Genomic DNA, 20,901 nt, shown 5'->3' on the forward strand with positions numbered 1-20,901 from the left:
AAAGCAAGAAGAGACGCAACGACGAACGAATGCCCACTCGACGGGTACGCAATAAAGATAGAAGATAGTAGGGGAAATAAAATCGATTTGTTTCCGTATATCCACGATAATAATAACGATCTATCTCGTACGTAGCTACTTTTCGACATAATCGAACGTAGCTATGACATTACGTTCATTGTGGTTAGCTTGGAAATTTCTAGGAGGCTTTCAACTTTCTTGTTTACACGTTATATTTAGATGATTTGCGTATTAGTGTTGTTACGATTAACTGCATGTCGTCTAATAAATGCATAGCACGCGAGACTTAATCGCAGAATATACCGTTTGATTCTCTTCTTCAAGTAAACGTTCTTAAGGATTGTTACATATACATATATATATACATAGATATTTACGATATCATTAAATAGTGTGTTCTACGAAAGCTAGGCTTTCGTTATAGAGATATACAGTATACAGTATAACGTAGTAGAGAAGTAGACGTAGTGTTGTTTAAATTGAATTGAAAGTAATGTTGTTAAAAATACATTTTTTTTTTATATTATCTATTTACAGAGACATTTATTCGACAAAATATCTAAATATATAGATTATGAAAAGAATATTCTTAAAATTCAATATACATATACATATGATCGAAACAATTTCTTTATTTTTCTATTTTTTTTTAACCATACTATGTAATAAGTTTGATTGTTTATCTCTTTTTTTTTTTTTCTTTTGGAAAATTTCTTTGGATTTGTGAACGCGATCGCATGACGTGTCAATTTCATTCCCTTTTAGAGTAACGACTCGAGCGAAGAAACGGTGCATCGTAGCAATATTACCGCGGATGCCAGCCCCTCAGAGGTTGCAACGGACAACGAGAATAAGCACAATTCCTCCGAGGAAGCGTGGACCGACGTAAATCTGAACGAAGACGGAGACACGATCCCGATCACGAATCAAAGGGAAGATCCGCGAAACATTCACAACATGGCGCACTCTCGCGGTAAGATCAAGAATTTGTGTTCTTTCTTATAGATCTTCCCCATATTATCCTTGGTAACTAAATTCTACACTGGGACAACGTTCAACCTGTTAAGATCAAAGATAAGAATCTATAAACTACCTGTCCAAGCAGGCAGTTTTTCCCAGAATATTTAGTTCCAAATTCCAAACTGGCGATACCATCGCCAATTCTTTCCTTTTTAAAAAATTCAGGGCCCCCTCTATCTTCTCATTTAATTCCTCCTTTAATTTTTAATTCTCAGAGCTAGTAAAAATCACTCCATTAGGATGTTTAATTATTTTAACTAAAGAAATTGAAATTTGAACTCTATTCCCAGTTTTGTTCCTTAACTTTTTTGGCAAAGCCATTAGAAATCGAGATTCAAAATTTTTTTATTTTTTTGAATGTCCCTTTAATTCTTTTCACAGAGAAAGTTTGAAAGTTTCCAAATTTTATTCGCTAAATCCTTAACTTGTTTGACGGAGTCATTGAAAAGTTGGAAATTTTCCAGAGGTGAGATTAAAATTGTCGATTTGTTTGAGAAACAGGCGAAATCCAAGACAGCGAAGGCAACGTTCTGGAGCAAGGGATGATGGGGAACGCGGAACGCGGTGAGAAACCTTCCGGTGAGATCTCGGTGGTTCGCGTGTCGGACAGATTGGTGATGACTTCCGCGTCGCCACGACCCGATGAATTACCGATCAAGGGACTGGTCGATCATCTTCCGGTCCCGACACCCTCGCGCGAGGCCTCGCTCACGCAGAAACTGGAAATGGCGCTCGGCTCCGTTTGCCCGCTTCTGCGCGAGATCATGGTCGATTTTGCCCCTTTCCTCTCGAAAACGCTCGTCGGCTCTCATGGGCAGGAATTGCTGATGGAAGGCAAAGGTAGGACTCGTAAGTGCAATCTGATCGACTGACTATACTTATATATGTTTGTCGTGAGTATGTCCTTTTTCTTTTCTAACTTTTAATATTTGTAATATATATATACATACATATTTCTTTATCATCATTATTTATTCAGAATAGTATCTTGAGATCTATTTCGTCTCTTCTTAAGTATTTTTCAATGTTTTAGACTGTTTTGAAAATTGTACATTTCTCGATTCGAAATTCGATAGATTTTTAAATTAATTGAAGAGTTAAGTTAGTTAATTGAGAAACGTTAGACTCAAAGATACTACGAAGGATTAATATTGCTAGAGTATTGCTTTATTAAAATTTATTTGTATTAAGTCGTATTGCTTTTAAGTGTTATAAGTGTTCACTATTATTTTGCAATTATTATTCATTAACCTCTTGATTGTCCGTTTATAATTATATACAAATTTCTATTATATTAAATTAATTTCTTTTTTATACTTGACCAATGTCAAGAGGTTAATAAGATCCAGCAAAAATACAGGGTGTTGGAAAAAAGCAAATTTCCATTCTATTTAAATTAATTTAATGACAATTTTCTAAGACGAAAATTTAAAAAAAAAAAAAAATAATCCTTTCTAACGAATCCAGAATCTTGCAGAATAACAACACGTAACGCTATCTAAACAAACGTTCACGGACGTTAAATGAACTTTTATCAATCTGCTCGCGAGGCAGATTCCTAAGCCGCTTTTTATCAACACCCAACGCGTATACACCTCTCGTTTTATCCGTTGATCGCGGTGAATGTATTCAAATTAGTCGGTTTATGGTTTCGCTTAGAAAGATGGAACGCGTATACCGGGATAATCGTCGGGCATTTGTATTCACGCGACAGTACCGCGTTCCGTGGCACTTCGCGAGGAATTTTATATTCGTGAAACGTCGCGGATGACGGCCGTGCCATGTATCGATGCACTTTTATTTTATGTTTTAAAAAAAAAAAAAAAAAGAAAAGACTCGAAGCGATACATCCATCGTCGTTTATAAATCACCAACCCGTCTATTCCTTTTCTATTCCATCTTTACAGTCTGTCGATGTCCCATTGGTATTTTATTTTCCAAGAGAATTTCTAAATCTAACCGTTTCTTTCTAAATCACTCGTATTACCATTGATTCGAGTTATGGTGTTGAGATAAAAGGCGAAATAAAAAAAGATCGAGTTAAATATTGGTTTTAAAAATTTTCGAATTTGTATCGAGTCGAAAATTTAATCAATTAATAAAATCTGAAAAATATATGATAATGTATTTTTGTTACTGGAAATTATAAGAATCTGAATTGAATTGGTCAACTAGTAGAATGTAAAAAAGAATATCTTTCTAAACGTTAATATTAATTGATGTTATACTATACTTATTAAAAAAAAAGAAATAAATAAAATTACGAATATTAGCAATAAATTCTTAACGATTCTATTTTCCTCAGGTTTGACCACCTTCAAAAACAGCAATTCGGTGGTGGAATTGGTGATGTTACTGTGTTCCCAAGAATGGCAGAACTCGTTGCAGAAGCACGCGGGCCTTGCCTTCATCGAGCTCATTAACGAGGGAAGGTAAGGAGGGCTTGTTACGATGATCGTTAGAACGACAGACTTATAGTTGAAGTTAACAGTAAACGTCAACCGTTTGCGCAAAAATCTTTAAAAAAAAGAAAAAAATTTTCACTTTACGCCACGCAGGTTACTGTCTCACGCGATGAAGGATCATATCGTAAGAGTGGCCAACGAGGCTGAATTTATCCTCAATCGTATGAGAGCGGACGATGTGCTCAAACATGCCGACTTCGAGGTATGCTTTTTCTTAATCGTATATATATATATTTATTATATTGGATGTAAAGAGTTTTGTTATAACGATCGTACAAATTTGTTGGCTCAGTCGCAATGCGCTCAAACATTGCTCGACCGACGGGAGGAGGAAAGGATGTGCGATCATCTGATCACAGCCGCACGAAGACGGGATAACGTTATTGCTAGTAGATTATTGGAGAAGGTCCGTAATATTCTGTCAAACAAACATGGCGCTTGGGGATACATGGATCCAATGGCTGCAAAGTGAGTGTTCTTGTTCTTTTCTCCTTTGGAAAAAAAATAGAAAAATATTTAATCTCCTTGAGATTAAATTTTTCTTGAATTCAAAAAAAAAGAAGAAAAATCCTTTTATTATTAATTATATTCACACTGGAAGATACGTATTGGAATAACGATGATAATAATGATAAATTACAAGACATTATTAAATTTATTATATTAATATCATTAAAACTAAAGATTTAAAAGATCATAGATACTTAAAAAAGAATTGTATTTAAATTAATCTGAATACTGAAAGCTAGATGATAATGGTAACAATGATATATTACGATGCATCGTTTCCAAACTTTCCAAAATCTAAAAAGATTATGATTAAAGAAGAATCGAATTTATAAATACTGATAAATAGAACTAGATATTTGGAATAATAACAATGAATTGCAACAAGGTATCTTTAATATCTCCAAAATCTACGCGAAAAAGGTTACAGATATTTATAAATAAAAGATTGCGTGGCGAATTAGGTTGGCCGAATACTGGAAGCTAGATGCTTGGGAGGATGATGCACGTAGACGTAAGCGTTTCGTGCACAATCCACTAGGCTCGAGCCATCCCGAAGCTACACTGAAGGCGGCCCTCGAACACGGTGCACCCGAGGATGCGATCCTTCAAGCGCGTGAAGAGTTTCACGCGCATCTCGCAGCCTCGCGTGCACACCAGCAGCAATTGCAGTCGGCGGATCTGATGGACGACAGTGAGCTGTTGTCGGACGACAGAGACCTCGATAACGATCTGACAGGTTAGATCCCCACCTCCATTTAGTTTCATTTCTCTCCGTCTCGTTTCGTTTCCTTCTATTGCATGCACGAAGCGGAACGTGTGTGACCGTTCCCTATCGTTTAAATTACGTAACAACGTGTGCGTGTACACGTGTGTATATACGTTACAACGTGATTGTATTCCGTCAGGCCCGGTGAACATCAGCACGAAAGGAAAATTGATCGCGCCCGGTATCGTGGCTCCTGGTATTATCTCTGTGACGTCCACGGAACTTTACTTCGAGGTGGACGAGGACGACCCAGAGTTCAAGAAGATCGACAGCGAGGTAAGTTCCTTCTTTTCTTTCCATTTTCCAACGTTCAAATTGATTCTATCGCGCGTGGTCACGGAGCAAGCATTAATTATAAATAATTAAGTTTTGATTACTTTTTTTATGGAACGTGTTCTATTAAATTATTTTAACACGAGGAAATTGGTACGATTGAAATTTGATTGACTAGACTGCTTTTTTTTTTATTTCTCAAATATAATGCTTATTGTATTTTGAATATTTTGAATATTTTTGTCAATCTGTAGATTTTTATACGTTGAGATACATACAGTTTAGTTGTTACCTATTATCGAATAATTTAAAGGAAAGGAGGATAGAAAATTGAAAGTTTACTTTCACCTAGCGTTAGTTATAGATAGGTCAGTCTTGAGTGTAGAAATATACGGTGCTGCCATCGCAGCGCCATTTAAGGAGGGCCATTAAATACGATTGCACATTTAAGATCAAAATTGAAATTGAAAATGTTGAAACAAAAGATACCGATCTCCTTATGTGTTTTCCTTATTTTCTTCCACTTTTTGAATTACGAAATACAAACTAAAGTTCGAACGGTCATTAAGTTTGTCACTTTTCGCTTTATATATTATACTTGTATTCTTGCCACATTTATCACTTGTCACACGCAATCTTAATGATTAATCATTGTGTCAGTTTCTCCGCGTTAAGATACCGTCTATTACATGCATTTGGAGCAACTTGTTGCGTTTGCGAAGCTATCTCTTTGAAATATGGTTACCGGTCCCTCGTGCTGATAACGCGCTTTGAAAACTAGGACCACGCACACTTAAACCGAATCTTTTTTCAATTTCAAACTTTGCAACTTATCATTGAAATATTATTGAAATCGAAAATCTTCCTAATTTCATTACAATTATATCCAAAATCAAACTTCAAATCGAGATTTGTTTGAAACATAAATTAAAAATTGATTTATCAAAATCACATAACGTATATATTGAACGCTCCAAATATTCCCAAAAACAATTTCAAATAATGTCAATTATATCTTAGGACGACTCCATTAAAGAGTTTACTCTCGAAAATTATTTTTCATCAACGAAAGTCACAGTCAGATTACTTACTCGTTGCAACGTTCGAAGACGTGTTAAAATACAATTCACAACGATCATCAAATGAATTTCACGATAAACAAGCTCCACCTTCTTCTCGATGCCTTTTCGACCAGCGTGGCCGACCGCGACAAAGTATATTAATCACAACTCGGTGGCGTGGAATTTGAATAAATGCGAATTGTAAATGAAGAGACGTGGCGAAAGCTTCCACTATAGCCGTTGCCTCGAATTGGTTCGGACGTGTCCCTGTCTATCAGGCCGTATAATGTAGTCACGTTCCGCGATGTGGTGGTCAACCGAGTGCAAAAATCGGCAGGGAGGGGGGGAAGCGTGGAACGGAGCGAGTTGAAGGGAGAGGAGGGAAAGAGATAAGGAGAGAGTCGGGCAGCGGAGAGAACTAGAGGCCGATTATCATATATCGGTCGTAGATCTCGCGTTTGTATAACTAGGGAATAAAACAAACAGAGGAGGGCCCCATGGGGTCGGCCGATCTTCAGGGTCGGCAATTATGAGCCTCCCGCGGGGCCTGGTATATCTACCTTTGCCTGCTCTCCGTCCCAACTGCCTCTCCTCCCCTCTCTCTCTCCATCTCTCTCGAGCTCTTCGCTCAAGCTGCATCCACGTACTAAGCACGCATAGGTGAGCATACGGATCCCCAGGAATGCACACCACCGGTTTCTCGCCTATCTAGTAACTATTGCACGTCTGCCGCAGACATCCTGTTTATGCGATCCCCTCCTCGCGATCCGATTCGAGCCGATGGGATCGAGGAATCTATCCGAGGAGTCGATCGAATTCCGCGTTTATTCGTTAGAAACGAATTTTCCCGATATTATATATTTATGGCTATAAAATTGGAGGAATGATCATTTGCTTATAGTGGATGAGGATGATAATAGAAAAAAGAAACGACGATAAGAGGAGACGGTAATAATATCGATATTCGTTTTTTTTTAGAATTAAAAGTATGGAGAATTTAAATAATATAGGAATATTCTTTCATGGAGGAGATACCTCCGATTTTGTCCACCTGTCGTCTCCGATATATCTCGGCCAGAGAACGAGCGGAGCCACCTCAACCGTGAATAGAAACCCAATCTTTCGGCCTCTTAATTGGAATCCTGTTTAAACAAGAGACACCGTGATCGCATATCTGTGTATATAACCAGACCAACGACTCCGCGAACGTTAAAATCGAAACGAACAGAGACAAAGGAAAAAAGAAGAAGAATAATAAGAAACTTCTACTTAAAAAAAAAATCTCCGTCCTCTGATCCATAATCTAATCGATAATCGAAAACTTCACTGTATAAATCATAAAAAAGAAAAAAGTACTTATCTCTGATAAATAACAGATTCGATGTATCGATAAAATGATTTCAAGTGGAAGTAAAAATCGAAAATTGAAAAGAAGGAAGAGGGGAGCGAAGGGAAGAGAGATAGAGCAGGGAAAGGAAACGAGAGAGAGAGAAAGAGAGAGAATTGGCGATCGAGACACGCTCATTAGTCGAGGATGTCCCGAGGGTAGGCGGGAGGCTTCGTCGAATTCGTAGGCGATGGATCACTCGATAGTCGAGTCGAGACTTAAGCGATCGTAATGCGCGGCCGTATGGGATAGGCTGCATCGGGAGTGGCCCCGGGGAAAGGGGGAGGGGCGGAGGAAGGGGGGGGCTTTATATCGGTGAACTCTCGGTGGTTCGAGCAAAGGCTCGCCTCGGTTTCTGCCTCACCTTGTTCGCCGATCGTGCCGATTCCCCTCCCTCCCCTCCTCCCCGCCGCCGAGCTTTTATAATGGTCCCGGCCAAACGTATTTATCGTGATTTATTGTTTACACGGGTCTCCTTTCTCCTCGGTTACCTCCATCCTCCTCCGTCCCGAGTGCATCGCCTCTCTTTCAACGGGCCCCGGCGCTAGAGATAGAGGATGCACACCGTGCGATTACGTCCGATGTAAATTATTGATCGTCCACGGGGGAACATTAATATCTAAAACAAATAATGGACCGTTACACCCTGAACCCTTTTGAGCACTGCGCGCCATCTCTCTCTCTCTCTCTCTCTTTGCTTTTTCTTTGAGAGTACAACTACACCCATTGCATCCGAGTGCATTAGTCTTAACTCGTTGTTCTTTTTTTCTTTCGTGATGATTTTTATCGATCTTGTATTTCTTTTTTTTTTCCTTTTCTTCTGATTCGAAATTGATTTCATTACAGTTGGGAGTTCGGTTCGAGCAATTAAACGGGGTAATTAAAGCTCTTTCGATAGAAGGAGAGAAGGGGAAGAAGTTTTTGTTCGATCGGTGCGCAACAGGATTTTATCTAAGTATTCGATCTAACAATTCAACGGGGAGGGGAGGTGAAGGATACGAATGCTCGCTTAAAATTCTACTTTTGCACGGTTATTACGTCTCTTTACCGTGTTTGTACAGCGATGCGCGGCTCGCGTGCTCCGTGGAAAGAGGCAGCACGGTAATTGCCGTACTTTCAGGCACGCACTCTCGTTATATACCTTGGCGAGATCTCTTCTGGCCCGGAGTTTTTGCTCAAACTCTGCAATTTGAAAAATATAGAGATCACACATCTTACTGTTTTAAATCATTCTCTTAGAAAGATTGTATGTATTCTTTTTTTTTAAAAAATATTATAAGATCAAAGAGAAACAGATCTCTTAATGTGCAAGCTTTTAAAAAAAAATTATAATTCGATCAATGATTCTCAATAATCAACAATATTCTTCTAAACCAACGAAGAATACTTCAACCTCCCAGAATCTTCCAAAAATATCTCTCTAAGCGCGTCAACACCCTGATTCATAAGATTATATATCGCAAAACTTTCTCTGCGTTATTTTTTATCGTGAAAAGCGCTATGGCGCCTAAACGAGACGCCATAGAGTCATTGCAGTCGCACGCCGCATCCCCCATGGGGATAGTTGCGCGATACAGTAGGGGAAAGGGAGGAGAGACAGACCTAGCCGACAGGTGGGTCCGATGCTCCTCACTGTTGCTCCTCTCCAGTCATCGGCAAGTGAGATGCCATTAACGGGAGTACAATATCGGGAAAAATTCGTGGAAGAAACGATCCATCGGATCGTTTATCAGTGTACGCGAGACAGAGTTGAGGCTGTGGTAATATATCATGCGCCGGGGAGAAAGATTTCTCGATTTATGGATAGGGGATATATAAATAGTGGAAAAATCGTTTCTTGATGGCGCGGTGGAGAAAGAACGTGGTTTGACGAGGATTGAGGAATTCTTGAGGAGTTAATAGGTTTTATAGGTGTATCCGTGTCCAGGATCGAAGATATTAATTGTTCGGCTAATTTATGGATATATGGGAAATGGTGAGCAGTACGAATTATCGAGAGGTATGCACGTTGCCGACGTTTATTGTCGGCAAGCGAGGATCGAAGAGGTTTCGCATCCGTGGTGGGTTTTTCATCCATTGTGAGGTGAAATTGATCGTTGCTTGAAAACTATGAAACCGTGAGATTTATGTGACGTACGGATGGGATATTGTCCTGGAACCTCGAGGTTTCCGTTCAGAGGAGACGGAATACGAGATACTCGTGTGTATCGTTTGAATTATAAAAAAAAAAGAAAAAAAAAATGTCAAATGAATGCGAAAATCGGTGTAAACTTCGCTACGAGTCCGTACGATTTTTTATCCATTTTAACATTTAAAATGTTAAATATTCTTCACCACCTTGGCGAGGAATACACGAATGTTTACATATTCCAGGCAGAAGAATTCTGGAATTCGCAAGTTTGCTTTATCCTTTTTTTCTTCCTCTTTTCTTTTTCTTTTTGCGTGTAAAACAAAATTGATTGTTAATTAAACGTGCAGGTTAGTGCGTCTATGGAAAATACGACAGTTTACGGCCGTCGAGAGTGGAAAATTGGCAGAGAGAATGCAAGCACCTTTCGGGCGAGCATAATCCAACCGAGTACTTATTAGGAAATTCCAAGAGTCTCGCAATTGTAAAAATCTTTTCTTTTCTTTTTCTCTCTTTCTCTCTCTCTCTTATGGAATAAGGTTAATTGTTAATTGGAACGTATCCGTTGCAACATTTATCTTTTTTTAGATAAAACCAAGCGTTTATCGGGTGTGGTTTGACCAGTTTCTACGATTATTCATCGATGTATGCAAAGCGTCTCATTGCCTCTCTAGAATTTTTATCAAATTAATAAGTCGTTCTGGCATCGTGTATTCATCGACCGAGTAATTTACGGTGACTGATGGACCGGTTAATATTAATAGCTAATTTTCGCTAGAAATACACGTGTAAAAAGCGAATTAAATGCGCGTATCTCTTTATTTTATTATTATCTAAGTAAAAAAAAAAAAAAACTATTCTTGAAGAACTTGTTTCTTAACTTCAACTTAATTCATTCGCTTTAAAAAATTAATTTGCTTTTATTTTTTATTGTTCCTTTTTTTTTCTTTTTTATCGAGATTCGCATAAATAAAGGACAGATTTGTCGATCGATTATTTTCTTCTTGAATCTGAAAGATCTCAACTGGTTACTTACAATTGTAATGTATAACAACCGAGATTAAATGAGATCGATAGACGATCTCTTACGAGAGAGAGAGAGAGAGATCAAGGAGCGAATTCGTTGGGCTAAACGAAATAATACAGACGTAAGAAAGAATGATCGCGGAGGGCGTGCACTGGACGAGGAGGAAAGAGGCGAAGAGAAATGGCAGGAAGGCGGGAAAGTAACTGTGAACGAGCGCCGATTTAATGTTATGCGATTATGCCCTTCCGATTATGCGTTGCATATGCATGAAATACCCGTGATACATCGCTAAGGACGTTGGCCAATAGTAACGCGGCTGTAATTATCCCGTGGATCGATTTAAAAAAGTAACGCGCCGTGAATTCGTGAAATACGTTCCACTGTATGCTATATAGATCTCTGGAGATTGGTTCTCTCTGATTTGATAAATAATAAATTGTTATCTATTCGATTTTTAACGTCGATCCGAGCATTGATTAATACGTCCTTAACACGTGGATGATCATTGGTTGAATCGTTGAACGTTGAGTGGCGGTGAACGTGGCACCGTGCCATAATCACTGCAGATCACGAAGGATACTTGGAATTAATTATTCCAGTTGCATGTTGTTCTCTCTCTACTAACTGTCGTGACTTGTAAGGATTGTACAACTTGTGATCTTCTGGAAGAGAGAAAAAAAAAGAAAAGATTATTTGTTACCATTTAACTCGTTACGGAATACTACTATCATTTTTCGAAACCCAACTGCGATTCAAAAAGTTTCCACTTTTTTGTGCAATATCTGTGTCGATATTTTTAGTTAGCCTGTCGTCAATAACACCGTGACGCTTTTGGAAAAAAATATTACACACGTAGTATTTGGAATGTAGACGCGCACAATTGCTCGTTGACCAATATTATGCTTATTTACGATCGTTTAAAATAGCAGAGAATTTTTATAGCCTTTTTTTTACGATTCCGTGCAATGCAACGCGGCAGATGCACAACGCGGTAAAACATAAATCAAGAGAATGAAATAAAGCACGAATAATACCCAATATAATTATTAACTTTTGCGAAAAAATGCAACATTTCTTTTTTTTTCTCTAATATCTTGGATCAACAACCTGTCATATTATACAACAATGCAAGAACGTATGCATATCTATATATATATAATCATTGTTGAATATTCTCGTTTTAATCCGCGATTTCGATGGAATTGGACGTTATAGTAGCCCACAGCCTGCGGACAAGGCTTCACGACGAGCAGGCAGTTAGTTTCGGTAAACATCCATCAATTGGTGGGGGCAGGGCACCGGTGAGGCGAAACGGGGGTATAGGATGAAGAACAACAGGCAGTCTGGAAGGAGAGCGGGCGGATTCATTCTGAACAAGGCAGGGTAATCACTGCTATTAGCGCGGACATTACTCCGGTGGTCCGCCAATCTCCTTAGCACTCCATCATATCGCTACCTCGAGGGCCCTCTCTTACTTCCCAGCGCGTAGAAAATAGATTGTACACTTTTCAGCCGAGCAATAAGTCTCCGCTTGTTTGCGCTCCCCAGTCTCGATCGGGCCTTTGAAAGGATGCGAATTTTTTTCAAAAGAAAGAAAAAAAGGAAAAGAGAGAGAGAAAAGATTGGAGGAAAAAATTGGAAACGACAAGACTCGCGTTAGAAGGAACGCGCGAAGATTGGAAGTGAGTTGTTGTTTGAGGCCGACAGCGTTGACAACCGAGAGATCATTCGATGGGCTGGGTGGATTTTTTTCGTTCCGTGCGATATCCTTGGCCGGCTATTAGAGGCGTGACCAGCGATTATCCTCGAAAGGAGCGATGATGGATATCATAGGCAACTGTCTCGTGCCGCATCAGCGTTGTCAGCAACTGCAGGTAGGCGGAAAGGTTGTGGGTGTGCCGGGAGAGTGGATGCACGGAGAGAGTCGTGCAAAGTGATCGCTTCGAGGCGCAGATGTGTACAAATGTTTCGTTCCCCCGTTGCGAATTATTATCTTCATTTTTTCAATTTGCATTTATCCCGATCTTTATCTCTCAAATAAACGCGCTTCGATCGTTTCCCTCTCCAATAAAAGAGAAGAAAAAAAGCAATAGATAATCACGAATCTGATCCAACTGATCTCATATTTTCAAAAGATCTACATCACAAATATCACTTTATTATCGTCTTATAATTTCACCTGATCAGAAAGTGATATTTTCGTTTCGTAGAGAATATCGATTTGATATCATCAATTTCGCTTGATTAAGAAAATTCATCCTTGTCCAATACGGAATATTAAATTTGATAATAATCGATCGATCGAATCGAATCGCCAAGAGCAAGAGAGAGAGAGAGAGAGAGAGAGAAGGCAATTGGTGTATCGCGGGGCGCCAGGTTACCCTTTCGAGACGAGCCTGGTGTGGAAGAATGCTAGTCGGTGAATAGGCGGAGCCGGCCAGGCTGGATCCGATTCAGAGTGTGACGGATGGCGCCCACCTGTGGATTCATTCACTAATCTGCTCGCTAAGCAAACAGCCCGAACACACCCCATCATTATCGCTGACGGCGTAAGTAGCGCCCGATCTCGGTCCTTACCCGATATTTATTATGCCCCCCGGCCCTCTCTATACCTCCGCTCCTTTATATACGATTTTTAAGGGGGGCCGCGGATCGAACGTCCAGTCCATTTTCGCGTCACCCCGCTTCCACCGGATATCGATGCCTCGTGAACACCGGTCATTATCCAAACTGGATACACCAATGCTGTAGCATACTCGCGTGTGCCATATGGATTCGAGTCGAATTTTTGCTTGCTCGAGACTTCAACTTGGAAGATTGGAAGAATATATATATTGTTAGCAGGTTTAAGAGTAGATCGTGGTGGAAACGTTTGTAATTTGAGAAAGATTTTTTGATTTCAATTTATGTAAGTGTATGAGATTGATTATATGAGATTGATATCGCGAAGAAGATTTTATTTGTTGCAGTTTTAAGATGATTTAGGTAAGAGAAGGATTAAGTTTTGAAATGTTATGAGATACTGTGATATACGTTATGAAAATGTAATATATATATATATATAAAGTGTAAATATAATAGCGTTTGAAGAGAGATTATGGGAACAAGTGGAGCAACTTTCACTTCGTATAGAAGGGGAAAAAATTAAAAATTTACACGTCTGATAAGTACGATTGCACTTGTCATTTATTACAAATATAATACCGATTACGCTTGCTATTTTGAAATTGGCATGTAAATAGAAGAAAATGTATGAAATTGCAGCGAGATGTAACCGAGAGATTGCGAGGAAACATCTCGCGGTATCTATTCTATTTATATTCTTGTGCTTATCCTGTTTCTGCCACAATGCATGGTATCACGCATGACTGAAGATCAACAATCTTTTAATATTTGTTACAATGCGTTCGAAAATCGTTTTTTTTTATCTCTCTCATCACGAAACATGCATGTATAATTTTCTAACAGAGCTCCAAGTATAATAATTCTCTATCAGGGACTAATCTCTAAACCTACCAATGTTGGAATAGATCTGAAGAGGAAGATATAAACTATCTATCTTAAAACAATTAAATATAGCCGAGAAACATTTCGGATAAAGATCTAGCAAACAAATTTTCTATTCAACAAATCTACTCTATTCAAAAAATTGTTCATCTTTCGCACAAATATTCTTCAAATATAATTATTGTATTACCAATTGCAATATCAACTCTGAAAACTTGCGAATAATCGATTTCAATCAGGAAAAAAACTCTTTCAATCTCGCTAGAGATATCGTATCAAAATCATTCAGGCACACTATCCATTACGTTTAACCGGTAAGAGAAATAAAACAACTCGCTGCTGACAAGTGTAAACGTAAAAATGAAACGATCAGATAATCATAGGGAAGGGAATATATATTCGAATTTTTTTTCTCCGGGTAACGAAGGTAATGTCGTAACCCGTAAACGTCTCGTCGAACGAGATGATGATCTTCTGCTCGGTATGCAATTACTTTTATCCGAGATGATTACGCGACGAAGGGAGGCGAGAGATGTGGAGGATCGTTTGAGGTTACGACGAGGGAAAGAGAGAAAAAAAGAAAAAGAAGAAACGAACAGATCGCGCGATCCAAAATGGTGAACAAACGAAGCGCGGATAAATAAGGGAAAAATCTATCCAAGCCCACCTTTCCCGCCTTTTCCGTCCATTAATCATGTGGCGGTGTGTTGCGTGCAGGCACACACGATGCTGCTCGAGGCGTGTTTTCAACCATTGCGAAACGGCCACGTGACAACGCGTGTATCGATTAATATTAATGAACGTATCGCCACGCGGAATGGATCTCATATTTTTATTTCTCTAAGTTGACATAATATTAAACCGTGTAATTTTCCTCGCGTGTGCGCCATTCATCGTGGATGCTTCGTGGTCGAGAAACGAGGATTATGCTTAAATTTCGTACGAGAGAGATTTAAAAATTGTATTACAAAAATGACGATAAGAAATTTTAAATAGATATGTACTTACGTACTTAAACTTTTGTATAACATAATTTTCCATAGTAATTTTCCATAGATTTTAAATTTAGAAGAAAGAAATACATTTATAAAGTGTATGAATATATTTTTAAAAATTGTATTACAAAAATAACGATAAGAAATTTTAAATAGATAATTTTGAATATATAATATCGCGTTCCATCCATTTTTGTTACGTACTTAAACTTTTGTACAACATAATTTTCCATAGTAATTTTCCATAGATAAATTTAGAAGAAAGGAATACATTTATAAAGTGTATGAATAGCTTATTAATTTCACGGTATTCCAATATATATTTGCGGAATCGCAAACGTCGATATTCCATCGAGCGTGACGAACAGGTTACCCGTTTGGATCGGATCGATAAATCCGTGAAACGAGTCCCGATCGACACGTTCGAGCCTATTATCGAGCGTGAACGCTTGTTAAAAACGTTTCCTGTTTTAAATATAAATCGGGATTCACCGAGAGGTTGGGGGGGGGGGCCTTTTCTCTCCCCCTCCCTCGAAGGCGTGCGGCCAAACAGGAATGTCCGGTTACAGGGAGGAAATTAAAAGGTAACAAAGTACATCGAAAAATGAGGATCTGTTGGCGGTTTTACGAGTCGCTGGCCTCAAGGAGTCTTGTAATTTACCGGCCGCGCCGAGATTGATTTTATTTTGCCCGCTAAACGTTATTTGTCCGCAAGAAAGTATAAAATTATACGACGACATAATTGCCCGATCAAAAATACCGCTCGGTTACGTCAATAGTGGTCTCTTTTACGACTTTTCGTTTTCTCTTCTCTGTATCTGTTTCGAGATCGTTAACCTTTAAATAGAATCGAAGTAACATATCTTCGGTATGACTTAATATACGATGATAATATTGCATGTAATGTTTTCTATATATTTTGAAAAACATATCGATTCAAGAAAAATCCTATTTTCAATAATAAACTATTTCTTATCCTGTCTTATTAAACGAGAATTTAAAATACGTATTCAATGAATATATCTTTATACCATATTTTCCTCCACATATTCCTATAATTAATTATAAATTTACTTTCTCTTTTCTTTCTTTTTTCTCTTGCCTTTATTATTTCTTTAAAAATTGATCCTCGTCCAAAGATAAAATTGTAGTAGAATCGTCAGTCGACCAACCATTTTCCCCCCCCGTGTATTCTAACCTATCCATCTATCACGAATATTTTCAAGAAATTCGGCAGTGTCCCTCGATACGGGTGGAACGTCGCCTCGGTTGATGAAAATTAATGACCTAGCGTCCGATACAAGTCCTCTCCGAGATCTTTCTCGGAAAAAAAAAAAACAGGAATAAAATAACAATTATACACGCCGTACACTCTCGACCGATATTTCCAGGTGAATTTTATTGTCCCATTAATCATCGTGGGACCCGATAATGTATCCGACCAATGTCTCGTACAATGTTTGTTCGCGGGTCGAATGATTAACACAGGCGTCGATATCCGAAACCTACCTGCAAAAAAGAGGGAAGCAAGAAGTAGCGAGTAGCGAGCGGAAGAGAGGGAAAAACTTGAAAGGGGGAGAGAGAGAGAGAGAGAGAGAGAGAGAGACGCAAAGAAAGGAAGAAAGTTGGCAGGTATCGGGAGAGACGAGATGGACCAAGAGGATAGGCAGAAAACGGGAATGTCGGGCGAAAGAGCCGGAGGAAACGGGCTGGTAGTTAAAACTGTACAACGCATCCCCATAATTTAGCGATTATTTTGACAAGGGTATGATCTCTTGACAGGTTGTTGGCCTTACGGCTATACTCTGAAATATAGCTATTTAAATGGGCACTTAGGTGTTCCGTAATGAATACATACTTTGGACTCCACCGTTGCATCACGATTTTTCGCCCGTGAAACGTGTACGATTTCGATCGAAACTTTCCCCATCGTACGTAAGGGGAAGCATATGGGTGTATATACTCTATAACGTTATTTCTGCATTATCCATTAACGTTGATCATTCGATTTCTGAAAAGTTAAAAATAAAACTGGATTGGAACGATTAAATTGAAAGAATTTTTAGAAAATGGAATTTGATCATTGCTCGAATGGCTATGATTATCGACAAGCTGTCGCTCATTGACGATGAACGAATCGATGACGAAGAGGAAAAATAATTAAGAGCACAAATAAAATGACTCGGTGACCGTTTTAACGGAAAGGTAAAAACGGAAAAAGTGACTGATTTATAAATTATAATAATATACGTTAAAAATCATTTAACGATGATCATTAAGTTTGCATTAATTCCGATAATATAACGACATGGATTACGATAAATCAACCAAGCGACTCTATTATATCAATAATTTTTTCTCAAGAACTCGCTCGTTTCTTCTAATTACTGCTCGTAGCGCTGGCACATCTACTCTGTATTTTATTCCAAAGATACAATATACTGTCCCGGAAAAAGGAAAGATACGTGGTCTCGCGTAATTTATTCTCGAACGAGATACCTCGGATAACTGATTTACCTTGGATAATGGCCGCGAGTCCTTCGATTAATCCTCGTTAAAGGATTGATAATTTGCGATCGGAATCGAAAGAACAAACGAAATCGTTGAAAATAAAATGGCAAATAAGATACTTAAACACGCTATATCTTGGACATTTTAAATTCCCTCGTTGCTCTCTCTCTCTTTCTCGGTTTGGTTAGCAGCCTCGGCAGAGTTTCGAGATCGGTAATGTAAATTTTTAAAAGGTGGGTAACAAGGTTGAAACTGTAGCGGCGATTTGTAGCGGCGCCGTTTAGTGCAGAACTGTGTAAGCTGGTGGTCGTTTTGTTTGTGGCCTTTTCACAGGGATGCACGGTTACACGAGGCGGCCTGCCAGCTCTCGCCAGGGACGATTATCCGGTTGTTAGTTAGCCCCTGGAATCGACGGTAGGTGGAGCCGCTTTCGCCCGTGGTGATATAGCGCTCGAAATAATCTGCTTTACATTTTCACGATAATCACGATAATCATGGCTGCTCGAGCAAATATCAGCGATGGTGCCCGAAGGATTTCAAAGAATCTAGAAGATGTACTATACGTCTTAGATACACGCCAGAGAGAGATCGAATCTTTATCCTTTCTCTTTAATCTATCAAAATTTCTACCAAAAATCTCTGATTCAAAACTCGAAAATTTAAAAAGATATTTTATTTCGAGCGTTCAAACTTTGAAATTGCGAAATTTAAAATTTAAATGCTTGCCTTAAGCTAACTAACGATTCTTCTCTATCTCCTTTCGATCTCGATTCCTTGGTTTTCCTAATCCAAATTCCTTCGACACGCAAAAAGTATGTTGAAATATACCCAGAAAGAAAGAAATGGAAGATACAACAACTTTCATCGAGATAAATATCCACCGTTCACCGACATTTTCCCAGGCAATTACCCGATCTTTATTCCCAGCCAAGTCCCTGTGCAGCCTGTGCAACATCGACGTCGCGGATAAGCGAATCCGTGAATACACAAATATCTCGTTTGAAAGAAGGTGCGTGCATCGAGGAGGAGGAGGAGGAGGAGGAGGAGGAGGAGGGGATGCCTGCCCCCGGCTGGAGGCGCGACGTAGCTTGAGTTATGGCGCAGGTTAATTATACAAAACATTCAATTATACCTCCCCGTGTACGCACACGCATCCACGCTTGTTTGCACGTACACGTTCACGTATACGCAAGCACGTTTGGGGTTAGGGACAAGGGAAGGTTCGAGCCGGGAGGAATGTTGCGAACACGAGATCGGCTGGGAAGAATGATCCCGTTTGTTCGAAAAAAAAAAAGAAAAGAAAAGCTCGCGCTTTATAAGCTGTTGACTTTTCTTTCTTTCTTTTTTTCTTTTTTTCTTTTTTTTTTTCTGTTCTCAATGGTCGAATAAAACAGATGTTACCGTTCATGGAAATCGGTCTGGCTACGTGGAAGTGAAATCGATTATGATACATCGATGGAGAAATGCGGGGAGAAGTGTAATTACGACGAGGAATAAATTAGAAGAACGCGTATGAAATATGAGAAGAGGAAGGAATTAAAAAAAAAATGAAAAGATTGCGGCTCAGAGATTACTTTACGTAGGAGAGGAGTGATCTTGTTCTAATTGGGATGAACGTTATATTTATCCTTTTGTGTAATTGCACGATGATATAATATTCGTTTCAATTATTTATTTATTTATTTATTTATTTTTGATCACTTTTCATATCGCATTAGGAAGTAATTAAACGTCAAAAGAAATTATTAAAAGAACTCGTGATCGATCACGAAAGTAAACTCCTCCAAAAAAAAAAAAAGAAAAGATACGATCTCATCTCGTGCAAAGAGAAAAAAAAACAGAGAGAAAGAGAAAGAGAAATGTCCGAAATCGACGAAAAATCGTTTCAGGAGGAGGAGGATCGTGAACCTCGCGTCCCTTTTGTCATCTCCTCGATCTCCTCCATTCCTCTCGAGGCGAATAGTCACGGCTGGCGTGTCACCATAGCGAATAGTCGCACGTGAAGTTCCCGATCAGTTCCCCGGCCGGGAAGGGATACCATTTATCACGTCCGAGGGATCCTTGGGATGCCTCTTCTTAAAACAAAAGGTCCATGGAGCAGGCGAAAGAGAAAGAGAGAGAGAGAGAGAGAACGGAGCTATCCGCAGGGCGAAAGAACGACAGAGAAAGAGAAAGAGAGAAGCTAAACGGAGAAAGAAAGAGAGAGAGAGAGAGAGATCGCTCGGTGAACGGCGTGGGGCCAGCGTATATAGTCGGGGACAGGCGGTGGTGGTGGGGACGAGAGGGTACTCATAAGGCAGAGATTTTACGCGCCGGCGCCGGCGCCCCCCGCGGTCTCAGACGCCGCAACCATAATGCCGAGCGAAGCTGAGCGGACTATCTCTGGGACTATCACCTCTGGGACTGTCCTCCTACCCCTCCTCCTCCTCCTTCCCTCCGTTTCGAAACGTTTTTTATCGATATATACTCGTACACTCATTACGTAACGATCTACTACTACGGAAATTACTCGATTCCCTCTCTTTTTCTTCTCTATCCCGGTTATTATCCGCGGCGATTCCCTTCCCTCGCTCGCGTCACGACATCTCGCTATGGGGGGGGGGGGGGGGACTTATAGTAGTGGTCCGTGCGTATGCGATCCGGGAAATATTCCCCCGTGATTAATGGTGATGTTTAAGATTCTTTTACGACGCGAAACCGGCGCCGCGGGTCGGATAAACGACGATTCCTCCTCCTCCTCCTCCTCCTCCTCCTCTTTAACCGCGGCACCGGTTGCGTTTTCGATGAACGATCGGCGGCGAAACGTTCGGTCAAAAAGCGAAACTTACTTCTGTATCGATCATGTCGCGATGGGACGATCGATCGTGGCCGATCTACCGTGTAACCGCAACCGCAGCCGCGCTGTCTCTCACGTGATCCCTCGTTTTTAGAGCGGATCCGCGATCGGTCATTAATTATCGTGGAAGGGGAAGGGAGAGGAGTTATTAATCGAGGCGCGGGGAGGAATATCATTGCGCGGGCGAAGGGAACCCGCGACCGGTTCCCCCGGTTAAAACCGATTGATTTATACCCTGACCTTGAACTTTCGTTACACGCAACGAGCAAAAAGAAGCGCGGGACAAGAAGCGTGAGTTTGGTCGTTGTTGCCGTGACTACCGATTCGGATATATCCCCTTGGCCGAGGATATCCGTAAGTAAGAAATAATGTTCTTACGGTGAAATTGTTTTCT

The 20,901-nt window shown here is 39.7% G+C and overlaps 1 protein-coding gene across 18 annotated transcripts in view; it reads left to right on the forward strand.

Moving 5' to 3' along the window:
* The window catches only part of LOC724172 (neurobeachin), a 436,186-nt gene that overhangs the window by 348,414 nt on the left and 66,871 nt on the right, over positions 1–20,901 (forward strand). For 12 of the 18 annotated variants that reach the window (XM_026441525.1, XM_026441519.1, XM_026441532.1 and 9 more), the window contains 7 exons: positions 787–994; positions 1,543–1,890; positions 3,347–3,473; positions 3,600–3,708; positions 3,799–3,974; positions 4,478–4,752; positions 4,922–5,058. In XM_026441525.1, the coding sequence (XP_026297310.1) occupies positions 787–994; positions 1,543–1,890; positions 3,347–3,473; positions 3,600–3,708; positions 3,799–3,974; positions 4,478–4,752; positions 4,922–5,058 (1,380 nt within the window). The remainder of the gene's footprint in view (positions 1–786; positions 995–1,542; positions 1,891–3,346; positions 3,474–3,599; positions 3,709–3,798; positions 3,975–4,477; positions 4,753–4,921; positions 5,059–20,901) is intronic. The other 6 variants (XM_026441533.1, XM_026441536.1, XM_026441534.1 and 3 more) reach the window with 1 other exon arrangement.

The sequence above is a fragment of the Apis mellifera genome, linkage group LG6 (assembly GCF_003254395.2).
Source record: "Apis mellifera strain DH4 linkage group LG6, Amel_HAv3.1, whole genome shotgun sequence".
Lineage (NCBI taxonomy): Eukaryota > Metazoa > Arthropoda > Insecta > Hymenoptera > Apidae > Apis > Apis mellifera.